This window comes from Nelumbo lutea, chromosome 4 (genome assembly GCF_056320005.1).
Source record: "Nelumbo lutea isolate HS-2025 chromosome 4, American lotus-T2T, whole genome shotgun sequence".
In the NCBI taxonomy this organism is placed as follows: Eukaryota; Viridiplantae; Streptophyta; class Magnoliopsida; order Proteales; family Nelumbonaceae; genus Nelumbo; species Nelumbo lutea.
The window spans coordinates 6914556-6926806 of record NC_142687.1 but is presented as its reverse complement, the minus strand read 5'-3'; the positions used below and the strand labels follow the sequence as shown (position 1 = coordinate 6926806).

General features: G+C 37.4%; 2 protein-coding genes across 6 annotated transcripts in view; both read right to left on the bottom strand.

Annotated features, from left to right (window-relative positions):
* Positions 1–1640, bottom strand: part of LOC148853645 (Galactose oxidase/kelch repeat superfamily protein) — a 33743-nt gene extending 32103 nt beyond the window's left edge. For 2 of the 3 annotated variants that reach the window (XR_016113129.1, XR_016113128.1), the window contains exons 1-6: positions 1444–1621; positions 1020–1106; positions 817–885; positions 591–723; positions 437–483; positions 222–308 (exon numbers count right to left, since the gene is read on the bottom strand). Coding sequence is in view for 1 of the 3 variants with exons in the window: in XM_088985504.1 (XP_088841630.1) it covers positions 222–308; positions 437–483; positions 591–723; positions 817–885; positions 1020–1106; positions 1444–1575 (555 nt within the window). In the remaining 2 variants the exon portion in view is untranslated. Of the gene's footprint in view, positions 1–221; positions 309–436; positions 484–590; positions 724–816; positions 886–1019; positions 1107–1443 lie in introns of all 3 variants that reach the window. The other variant, XM_088985504.1, reaches the window with a different exon arrangement.
* A 2389-nt stretch (positions 1641–4029) lies between these two features.
* Positions 4030–12065, bottom strand: LOC148853644 (peptidyl serine alpha-galactosyltransferase-like). Of its 3 annotated transcripts, none has more exons than XM_088982182.1 (8): positions 11409–12065; positions 9790–9960; positions 9108–9351; positions 8904–9008; positions 7489–7964; positions 5617–5781; positions 5228–5471; positions 4030–5115 (listed from the first exon to the last, which is right to left on the bottom strand). In XM_088982182.1, exons 1-8 carry the CDS (start codon positions 11738–11740, stop codon positions 4432–4434), a joined length of 2421 nt encoding a protein of 806 aa, XP_088838308.1. In that variant the 5' UTR covers positions 11741–12065; the 3' UTR covers positions 4030–4431. The 3 variants fall into 3 exon arrangements, with proteins under 3 accessions (XP_088838308.1, XP_088838306.1, XP_088838309.1); XM_088982180.1 differs by having other exon boundaries at positions 8808–9008; positions 11409–12062; XM_088982183.1 differs by lacking the exon at positions 8904–9008 and having other exon boundaries at positions 11409–12062.
* Between the last annotated feature and the right edge of the window lie 186 nt (positions 12066–12251).

Genomic DNA, 12251 nt, shown 5'->3' with positions numbered 1-12251 from the left:
AACAAGAACTATTCAACATAATATCATAGAAGCTTCTACGAAATATAGATTTTTCAAGAAAAGTGACAAAGTTGTACATGAAAAGGGATAAGACTAAAGAATTTCCTTGCAAGATAGAGTTAACTATAGTTAGTTGAAAGGATTTCATGCAACCATACAAATGTCTGCGTCAACCTAGTTCACTTTAAAATAATTCAGAAAACCATGCAGCATCAACTTACCATACGATGACCTGAACGCGGACTTGGACACCCTTTTAAATTTATCTGTTCCCACTGATTTGTTTTCAGGTCTAACATCCAAAAGTCCTGTAGCAAGAGCAGTCAAAATAAATATTACATCCTTAAGCATAATGTACAAATAGGCTGACAAGTAAAAATCTAAGTTTAGAAACTTAGAATTGTACATCAGGGTATTCAGTAAAGGAAACCATTACCTTGTAATGATGGAATCGCTCTTGATTTGGGGATGTGAACTCACCACCTAAAAACATAAACAGAGGAAGAAACAAGCACACTCTCATGATTAAAAGAAATCAACTCTGATATCATAGCAAGTACAATTATCAAATCAATATTCTGTTTATTTACCAAAGAGATAGAGATAGTTCTTCCAGGCAACTGCCTGGTGTGCACTACGAGGTGGTGGGCTACTGGGGCTTGATATCAACTTCCACTCTTGCTTTTCAACGTCATAACGATAAAGATCACCATATACAAATGTCTGCAACAACACGATTCACCGAAAATGAGCAAATAAAACTATGCAGCATCAATGCCAAGAGAATAATGGTAAATAAGAAATCATCATTCTAACCTTATTACCGTTGTAGAATTCACCTCCATATAAGATCAATTCCGTCTCTTTCAAGGGATTAATGTTCAGCTATAGAGTTAGAGTTCACGACCACAAAATAATGCTTCCATGTGAGTAAGTGAGTGAGGAGTGAGGTGGGGAAAGGAGAATCCTTGAGGCCATTTATAACATAAATAAATTGAATATACTGGTAAGGTCCTTACAGAACAGTTTGATCGAGGGGATGGTGCCGAAACATTTTCCTCCACGTGAACTTCCTTCTTCTTAGCTTCCTCTCTTTGTATACTCAACTACCCAATACAAAAATTACTGTCAAAACTTATTGATTCTACAGAACTACATCAACTCCCTCTCAAGCATCTATCTAAATGTAAGAATCACTATATCTAGAAGAAATTTTAAACTTTATCGCTCAAGCAAATTGGAAACGAAGTCATTCATCGGTTTGAGAACTCGAAATGACTTATTGCCAAAAAATTCCATTCAAGGGGAACTGGGGAAGGAATGAAAGTGAAACTTAAATTAAGATTTTATGAACTTTAAATGAATTAAGCAACTGATCTAAATACTACAGTAAAAAAATATATATGTAGTTGAAATAATGGTACTCTTTTTTCTCGGCTGTACCAGAATAGCATCAATGTCGTCTTCCGGAGAAAGCTTTTTAGACTCTCTTCGAGCTCTCTTTTCTTCTGCTTTCGCTGTTTTTCTCTCTGTTTTCTCTTTGCCTTTCCCGGGCTTCTTGGTTTTCTTCCCCATTTTCGTTTTCGCTGCTCGAACTATCGACGACGAACAGGAAGAAGATCAGACCTTTTATAGCTACAAGTCTATAACACCGTGGCTGCCGAGGGGTTTTTTTGGAAGGGTGCTTAGTTGAGATGTGGATGGGGGTTGCAAAAACGGATCGAGTAGAAATGGATACGGATACAGGAGGTCCATATTGATTCAATTACACATGAATCAAATTCGGATCATTCTTAATAGAATTGAACTCACACAATCGGATACCATTTGCAGTCTTACAGATCTGAATCGAAACGAATGTCCTGGGTTTGAACTGGGACCATCCGGGCCACGATCTTCCCTGCTGATTTACGGATCTTTAATGTAGTAGTGAGGTTTTTAATTTTTATGCAGAAAGGAAGAAAGTATAAGGCTTTTGACCGAGGCTGCAAATTGGGTTGCCCCGGACTCTGGTTAGGGTTCAGGGTCCATTAAAATTTTAACAAAATTCCCAACACACCCCGATCCGAATTGTATAACAAACAAACCCAAATTTAAGCTGGTATAATGATATTCAATTGGATTGGATCCGAGATTGTTGGATAAAAAATACAATACTAAAATCCAGGGCCATGGTCGGATTGGGTTCAGACCTGATGAAGCCAATCTTGACACGATGATCAAATACCTAAGTCCGAAATCTGATACGAAATTCGACTGGGTGCAGTAGGTCACGAATATTTCTATTTTATTTTCAGGTTTTCAAATATAATATGGGTATGATTCACCATATTTAAAAAGTTAATATGAAGAGAAAAGAAAAAAATTCTCTTTGTATGCATAAATTAAAAAAAGTTAAAAATTACTTTGGTTCTTGATAAAGAACATTACTAAAACCTAGGATCATGGTTGCACGAATCCGAATATGATACGAACTTGTACATGATCTGAACGAATTTGGATCTTAATTCGATGTAGTGACATTTGACCCGGTTATTAAATGGATCAAGATTTTAAAATCAAAAGTCTATTTGCAAAGAAATAATGCAAATACAAAATAATCATATTGGACTCTCTCCCTCTCTCTCTCTGGTGTGCACAATGCATACTCTTACATTACAGAGGGAGGGGATTAGGTTACAGGTCTTACATTTTAGACCCGAATATGGCTTAATTGTACCGAGGCATTCAGAAAATGTTGACAACCCAAAACAGTAGAGTAAATAATCCAAGTTTGGATCTACCTCACAGAGCACACCTCACACCACCCTCACAGCGCATCATAGCCGTGCATTGAGAACATCTCCCATACATGAGCCGTACTCTGTAAAGAGAAGATGCTCATCGTAGCTGTGCATTGAGAACATCTCCCATACATGAGGCACACTCTGCGAGAAGAAGATCCGATCTCAAATAATCCATGAACTCTATTAACAGGTCTAGTCATAAAAGTAACCAATGTTGAAACAAATTGTGGAACCTAATCTGCAATTCGATAGATCATAGTTAGAGATTTTTCCTCCTCACTTCAGTTTGGAAGGGAAGAGTACAAATACAAATGTGTATGGTGTGTGCAAATTAGACCTGTTCATGGGCCGGGCATCAGGCTGAACTTTACATCGTCTCAGGCTCAGGATCGGGATTCAGGCATCTATTAGAATTTTGACAAAAGCTAAGCCCAAACCTAGCCATGAACAGGTCTATTGCAAATACAATATTTACAATAAAATATACAAGGATTGGATTTGCACCGTAAATATTTGTACTTACACTCTTTCCAAACCGAGGCTAAAATACAGATTATGTTAAAACTGATAACAAGGCATCTCATTCCCCAGCTAGAACAGCCATTGCTCAAACTTATAGTACTTTTGTATACATCAGGCTCAGGCTGAAAGCCTCTCACCTGGCTTGTCTCTTTCCTTAGAGGGATCGATGGTTTTTTTCTCTCTATTAATTTTTGGCAAAAGAAATAAATAAAGAATACTGTAATGATATAAATAATAGCCTTAGGACAAGTTACATTTACCACAAATGTTACCTCTTTTTTGTTGTTGTTACTAGTTACTACTACTACTTTTTGTTTCATTTTCTGTGCCTTGGATCTTTCAATAAATTTTCACTGCCACCAGTCTGTCGAGAAGTCTCATGGATGAATCAGTAGTCCATACTTCCTTATTGGTTGACACAATCATGCGCTCTACCTTGCTCACATTGTGATCCTAGATTTGGCTCACCAAGCAACCAAGCCAGAAGTAATTCCTTCTTGAAAGAGAGGAGGAAAAAAGGCAAATTCACAAGCTCCTCGCAATGCTAATTTGTGTTTTTGTACTTAAAAGCACCCTCTTCCAAATATTTACATCCCACAGTGTTTTAAGCGCTGGTAATGTCAAAGCGGTGTCTATGTTGTTAAATTAGTAGACTATCAAAGAAACAGTAAAACCAAAACACTGGGCAATCATGTCAGAGTAGCAAAGAGAGAAGCTCCAATTATTGAAAAAGATATCAAGCTTATATAATTTATTCTACAGGATGCAATTGAATCTGTGAATGTATCTGGTAAACGTCAACATATAAATTCCGAGTTGATTGAATTTGATATCATACATTCTCAAAAAATGGGATTGAGCATAAAATAAACAGGAAGCCAACTTTCAGCAAATAGAACCTCCTCATACCAGGTGTTGATGGAACCTGTAACTTTTGCTGAAACAAGAAAAAACCTTTTTTTTTCCACACAGATGGAGAGATTTTGCTCAAAAATGTCTTTACCCTTCCTCAACCCCCGTTTGCTTGGTTTCCGTGAAAGGTTCAAGTTTCTCTTGATTGCTTCCTTTTGTGGAAAATCAGATACTAAGCATTTCTCTCCCTCGTTCAATTTTCTGAGATATGTCAAGGCTTTGATATCACTTCAGCATTAAAAAGATGCCTATCATGCCCATTTGCATCCAACAGTCCAGAATATGATGCTCTTCTCTTGTTTCTGTAAATTCTACTCTTTGTTCCTTCCCCTTTTCGGCCAGACAGAACCAATGACATGACTGCCAAGAATCCCAAGACAGAGAAAGCCCATATACCAACCATCCAAAACCTCAAAGACCTAAAAACCCATTCAGTTGCTGCAGGTATAAATGACATTTGTGAAGTAGTAGTCATTGGATCAGGGCTACCTCTTACATAATCTGATTTTCCAACAAATTTGGCAGCTTTCCTTAACATAGATTCCTTTGTGGTTTCCCAGTTTGAGGTGGTTTTGATAGTGGAATTGCGGCAATTCCTCCTCTCATGATGCAAATAGAGAGCATCATTTAGTGTCTTTGCACATTCAATGCTCAGTTGGTCACGCTTCAGAATGTCTTCATCAGTTGAATCAAGTGTTGCAGGGTCAGGTGGATCTGGAAACTTAGCCCAACATGTATTGACCAAGTCAACATTCCTCCAATTGGCTTTATCGAAGCTCCATTTACCCACCCTAAATTCCAGTCCATAGTGGAACACTCTATAATTTACACCAGGTTCGGGAACATAACCCGGATAAATCAATATCTCACGGTTTATGATATGCCTTAGTTTTAACTGCATATCGGATAAAATGCAAATGAAATTATTGAAGATTAGAATCAGATATGGAAATATGATTTAGATTCAAATGGTGGACAAACAGAAAATGCATTACGCAAGAACATACCTCTGCTGCACCAAAGGAGTAACCATACATCTCACTAATCCACCCAGATTCATAAATATCCCCAGTGATATCTTTTGCATAATGTTCTTTGTCAGCCCGGACCTCCTCAGTTTTATGCAGCCAAAGAAGTGCAAATTTACGCAGGTCATCTATATGCATGATAATTACACCACCAACTTTGTCACAAGCATCAGGATGGCGGGTGTGGAGTTTGGCAAGCTCATTGTTGCATCCAATGAGATAGCTAGCATGCATAAACTAAAGTAAGAGACAAACTACTACTATGAAGAATCACATTCGGACAAGTATAGAGACATACACCAAAAAGAAAAGGAACAAAACAAATAAATATATGCACCCCAATGTATAAAACATCATTCTTTTCTTACTCGTATGGGGTTGAAACTGGATGGCCACGTGCTGCTTTGAACTCCCATGGCGTAATAGGGCCCCTCATTATCATGTCAGCATCCAAAATAACTATGAATTCTGCATCTATTTCTGCGTGATTTAGCCAATGAAGGACTGCTGCTGGCTTGTTGATTGCTGGGTACCTGACATGTCACAAAGAGAAACAAGGTTTTATTTCCTTCTTAGTATTCAACTTTTTTCATTTGTTTCTGTTGATATCATAATTCTCCCCCTTTAATATGTGCATGTGTTCGCATCTATATGTGTAGGGGGTAGGCCAACTGCAATTAAAATAAGAGAGGTCAAAGATTTTTTATTGTTTATTGATAAATCATGACCTTATAGTTGCAGCAGGAAGCATTGAAGAAGTGAGATATGAACCTACTAATTCAGACAAAAAAAAAATATTAATGATAGAACTAATCAGGCCCCTTTCCTTTTTCTTGTTCAAAAAGCAACAGGTTACTATCTTGATCATACTTTACAATATTCAGACAACCCCATCAAGTAGATGGGACACATGAAAAAGCTCTAAATATATAATGGTAAATACCACCTACAAAAGGAAATCAAAAACTAGAAGCATAACTTTTGTGGATAATATGAAGAAAATAAGTTTTTGACAATGGAAAGAAAATAACGGCATTGCCTACCTAAAACATCCATCTTTAAACATGAAAAGGAAAGGGAAAATGACTGATCAAATGATAGGACTACTTGGTAAAACACATCAAAGTTTGGAAAAAACCAACATTTTAGGCCCTGTTTGGTGGTACTATTGAAAGTACTTTTCATACGTTCAAAAGTATGAAAGTACAAAAAGTACCAAAACATGTTTATTTGGGGTGTTTTTCACTTTTAAAAAACACGAAAAGCACAAAGTCATCTGTTGATAATTCATGCTTTTTGGCCCTCTGACATACTTTATACTTTCTAAAACGTGTGCATCAACCATGTGTGATACTTATATACCCCACCACATAGTAGCATATATGAATGCCACGTGGAAACATAGGCACATTAATGTATTCAATGACACATGGCATGCCATGTGGCATTCATCTCTCTCTCTCTCTCTCTCTCTCCATATATATATATATATGTATGACAACTGTGTGCCACGCAGAATGTAATACCATTGACTTACCTTTGAATGCCACATGGCATGCATATATGATGCCTACAACCACCTGGGTGAACAAACATGTTCACAAACAAAGTACCTTGAAAATTAATAAGTTTTGTCTCAGTTTAGATGGCCAATTAGTGAAAGCATGGAATCCTACAACCACCAAAAGAGTTTCAAAATGGGAAAAAAAGGCATGAATCCTAGATATGAACATGGACATGGACACAGATAGGAAAATGGGGATATAACTATCCATTTGCTAAAATCCTGGACATGGATAAAAGTACTTGTATCTCATGTGATATGCTTATATCATACATATATCTAGTTTTTGAAGCCAAGTTCATTTTTTCAAGACTTGTGTCTTTGCCAAATTTAATTAAATTTGTAACATTTTCAGATATTTTTATAGTAAAACATACCATTTTACATATTTTTAAAATGTAAATGCTATAAAATACATATAGAAGTATTCATGCATTATCCAGTATCATATCCAACACTTGCATGCTAGGCATGTATAGGTATCCAGGTATCAAAGGAAAAAAGTTTCAGGTCAGTGACTTTCATATGCCAACTTTCCTTTCCTTTTTCACCACCAACATACCCAATGGCTGCTGGAAGCGATAGATGTCCACTTCATATTGATCTTGAGCTTTACAATAAATGTTTTACCAACTGAAAAAGAAGGAACCGAAAAGAATGTGGAAATTTTGGTTACCAATCGCCTGTCAATGGATGACGGCTCATTGATGGAACATAATGTGTAGGAGCTAGATCATGGCCTTTATATCGCTTCAAGTCTTCTTCTGTACAGCTGAGAAGCCGAGTGAGGTTTCCAGGCTGGCCACTCAGATGGAAACTGTGAACAAGTCCTACAGTCTGCCAATCGAAATAAGGGGAACATTCAGTGGAGAAAATGGTATGGATTTTTGGATACATCATTTCTGATTCACCAGAACCCTGCTGTTGTTCCTCAGTTTTGACAGTTTGCAAAGTCTCATGAGTTAAAAATCTTGGTCTGGTTAATTCAGAAAAACTCTTGCTCTTTAAAAAGCTCAAATATTTTGACCACTTTGGCTTAGGGCACCCCCTTGATGCATGGTGTAATAAAAGGCCCTCATTCAACGTGTTAATACATTCTATGCTCAAAAATAGTCCTCGCCTTTTGTTTGGATTGGCTTCCATTGCTTGAACCTGCAGAAAGGGAAAAACTATCTGCAATTATGCCATATTAAAACCCCACATACAATTTCCACATATAACTTTTGTATTTAGAAAGAAAAAAAAAAAAAAACAGAATATCTATAAATAGATAGATCATTTGAGCTGATGCACTTCAATAGCACTGTGGGATGTTTACATAATTCTTGGTTCTTACACATTTGGCATCCAAATAACAAGTGGTGCACCTACTTGGAGGATTGTTAAATGCAGTTATGCCAATGGGTTGGGATTGATACAGCATACAGGTTTGCCTCAACCCTATCCCAGACCTAAGGCACCTGCTACAGAACTTGACTGAACCCATCTTAATGAAGTAGAATTACTGAACCTGCCCTGACTCTATAGGGTCTCAACCAATACTGACTTCCCCCAGCCCATGAACAGTAGTCATGTTCTTGGTGAAGGCTATATTTTACAAGATTCTACAATGTCACTGTCACCTGTTAAAAAACTTGATGAATTTTCATTGTACATCTGTACCTTTTAGAATTTTACAAGAATACCCTTCTACATACAGGGGCACAACAACCTAACACGTCAGGGCTAGAAAAACCCAAGCCTAATGTGGGTTAACTTCATTAAATTTGAATCCATCTCCAAACCCAATTAAGGCAGTCCCAAACCCAATCTGATAGGGTAGGATCAAGGCAGATTTAACATTTAACCTGACCCCCTTGATATCTTAGCTAAATGTGTGGATTGTTTCACTACCACTTGCCTTTAGGTCAGTGCAGCGCAGAACAGACTCTTGGCATATTTCTTGTATTAGCAAGCATTTTTAATTATCTTTTCTGTGTTTTTTATTACACACACCTCTCTTGGGTAAGGAGGCTCAGGGAAGAGCCTGCCACAGTCATAAACAATGCCATCCTCATGATGCTCCATTTTACTGAAAGACCAATTCCCAACCTTAAATGGCAATCCATAATGCATGAGAATGGGCTCAACACCCTCCCGTGGGATGTAGCCAGGGTAAATCATCAAGTTGTCATTAATTTTGTGCCGAAGCCCCACCTGATAAACCAGCAACATAGACAAAAGTAGATAACTGAGCAAATATTAGTGGCTGGAAAATCATAATTCTGCAAATTGAAGAACATGAAATCCACTCACTTCTGCAGCACCAAATGAGTATCCATACATCTCACTGATCCAGCCCTTGCCATAAATATCACCAGTTATGTTGGTTGCCCAGTGGGCTCTGTCCTCTCGTACTTCTTCTGTCTTTGAAAGCCACATAGGTGCCAATGCCCTAAGGTCATCAATGTGCATTGCTAGAAGGCCACCAACCTTGTCACAAAGTTTTGGGTGCTTTGTGTGCAATTTGGCAAGAATATTGTCACATCCAACCAAGTACCTGAATAAAATGGTTTATAGAATAATGACATATGGCTGCAAAAAGTTACACATGTAGCATTTGTAGCAAAAAAAAAAAGTTCTACATGTAGCATAAAAAAGGTACTATAAAGCAGGTGTCGTCAGGGATCAGTTTGTTAGGGCATTTCCAGGGTCAGGGTTCAATCTGTAATTCTAATTATAGTAGTTATGTTTTTATGTTTCCTTTTTGTAGCTGACTTTGTATTCATTTTGGACCTGATGCCTTAACCTTATTCAATCTGTAAATCTAATTATAAATGGATAAGAGTCGCTTCTGAATTGAGAATGTTTTAGGTTGGTACGGGGATTGAAGTCATTGAACATATCATCTTGCAGCTGCAAGTGATAACTAAGAAGCAAATAAAAAGAAGAATTACAAGCATAGCCCCAGTTGCTTGACAAAAGTGAATTTTAGTACCCGTAATATGCAGCAACAGGCTTGCCTTTCTCAGCACCAAGTTCCCAAGGTATAATTGGACCCCGGATAATCATGTCTGCATCCAAAATTACAACCCAGTCGACATTTTGTGCATCTTTACTATGTTTAAGCCAATGGACAATTCCTGCTGGCTTATTAATTGCAGGGTACCTGCAAAAAAAAAAGGCCTTTATTTTTTTTTTCCTCCTTTTGCAAGGGAACTGGTCACAAAATAATCTTAACTAGAAGCATAAGCAAAACATAGAAAGATCTTCACTAAGGAGTCGCATATGGTGAGAAATCATTGTAAGCTGACAAATTCTTGATCAACATATAAAAATCATAAGTAGATTACAGGTCAAGAAATAACAGAAAACTAAAATGGAATTACTTTGATGTTTAACAAGATTAAGCAGCCTTATCCAATTCCTTCAGATAAATCTCAATGAGAAGAACTCTAGTTCAACATATAAATGCATAAACAGATATTAAAAATAAATAAAAGAAATGAAAAATGGCATTAATTTGATATGTAAAAAGATACTGAGCAACCCATCCAATTTCTTCAAATAAATCCCAATGAGAAGAATATTACAACAATGCAAACTAACAGAAACCCATTATATACGAACACAAAAAATGAGCCAGGAAAGGGAGGGAAAAAAGAGAGAGAGAGAGAGAAGAAGCAAGAAGAGGAAAACAATAACACACATCAAGGAAATGGCAAGAATAACTACACCAAAAATGAAAAGAAACTTAAAAACAATTTAACCCAAAACGATAAGAAGTGAAACACAACTGGAAACTTGTAAAGACCTGATGGTGTGGGTCTGAGCCTGAGTTTGGTTTCTTGTTTCAATTAAGATAAATCTACTAGAAGGACATTGTTGTAAGTAACGATTTGCTCCTTTTCTTTTACCTGTAGGAAATAGTTAGAGTTATTTGGCAAGAAGTCAGGTAGCCAATGTATTAATTTCTCGCAAATGCATACAGAAGCTTTGACAAGCTATGTTTCACTAGCCTTTCTATTTGTGTTCTTTGTAAGCAGTTTGCCTACTTCAGTAGGAAGGCCTGCACCACCCTGGCATTCCTTCAAGTCTTCTAGATAGATAACTGGATGCTATTTAATTGGTAATTTAGTTTCAGGTTGATTTGCTCCGTGACAAAAAAAAAAGGTTATATAACATCAATATATAAAAAATATAAAAACAAAAAAGGGAATGAATGAATGAAAGAAGTATCAACCAGGAGTGAAAAACAAATACCACTGCTAACCCACCAAATCAAACTAAAATATGTACAGAAAGTAAACTACAAAAGAAAAAGAAACCCCTGTCGTAATAAAGTCATTTAGAAATCATAAAAATGGCGTGCAATAAAAGCAAACCAATCAGCAGAGCTAGGAAGATGATCCAATCCAACAACCAAAAACCCATTTTTCCTGCATCTCAAGTATTGGAAAACTAAATGTGATCTAGCAATAGCAATAACCAGCATCAACTATAATGTTTTGAATAAATAATGCAGAACAAACTAAAATAAAAAACAGAATTAGAAACACAACCTCGAGTTAGACAGCTTAAACAATAAAAAACAAAAAAGGGAAGTTTAGTAGATACCAGTCTCCAGTCTTTGGGTGCCTGCTCATGGAGGGTACCTCGAAAGTTGGAGCAAGGTCCATCCCTTTATAATGCTTCTTCTCCTCCTCAGTACAACTTAGGAGCCTTGTTAAGGGACCGGGTTGACGGGCCTTATTGAAACTATGAACGAGGCCCACCGTCTGCCAGTCGAAGTAGTTCTGACATTCCACCGAGAACAAGGTGTGGATCCTCCATGGCGCCTCCTGAGCTGTTGATTCAACACCGAGCACGCCGGTGCTGAGCAAGCCCATCAACAGTGCCAAAAGCAGAAATCCAGCCATTAGAGCCCGCTTCATGGTGTAACTACGCATGCATTTGATTGCAGAGATCTGAATTTCATGTCTCGGGAAAGAAAGTCAAAAGAAGGTTGTGGGGAGAAAGATGAGACGAAAGATTATTTTGGGTCGAATGTCAACTCGAATTAATGTTCTTTTTATTAATGAGAAGGTGGGGAGAACAGGTGTTTTAAATTATTTCCGATCTTTCTTTGCAAAAAAAAAAAAATTCCGATCAGTTTTTTTTTTTCAATTTTGCAGACTGAGTCTTTCGACTGAGATGGGTTGAAGAAGCTCTCTGCTTGTTCCTACTTACCTCCTGGGACGGTGACGGTGATTCGTGGAGTTTTTTCTCTTCAGTGAGAGTCTTGGCACGGTCTGTGTTTGGTGTTTACACGCTCGAAGGTGCGTTCCTATTGGAGATCCACCAACAGATTCCTTTGTTTATTTTACTTGTTTCAGTGTGAAGCGTATACAAAAAATATATTCGTATATCTCTCTAATCTGCACTCAATCAAGCATCATTCAAAGCAAGCCGCCGTCTCGA

Coding starts and splice junctions, on each gene's coding strand:
- LOC148853644 (XM_088982180.1), bottom strand. CDS start 11,740: ATGCGTAGTTACACCATGAAGCGGGCTCTAATGGCTGGATTTCTGCTT. Junction 5,782..7,488: donor CATCCATTGACAGGCGATTG/GTAACCAAAATT, acceptor GTGACATGTCAG/GTACCCAGCAATCAACAAGC. Junction 5,472..5,616: donor CCAGTTTCAACCCCATACGA/GTAAGAAAAGAA, acceptor TATGCATGCTAG/CTATCTCATTGGATGCAACA.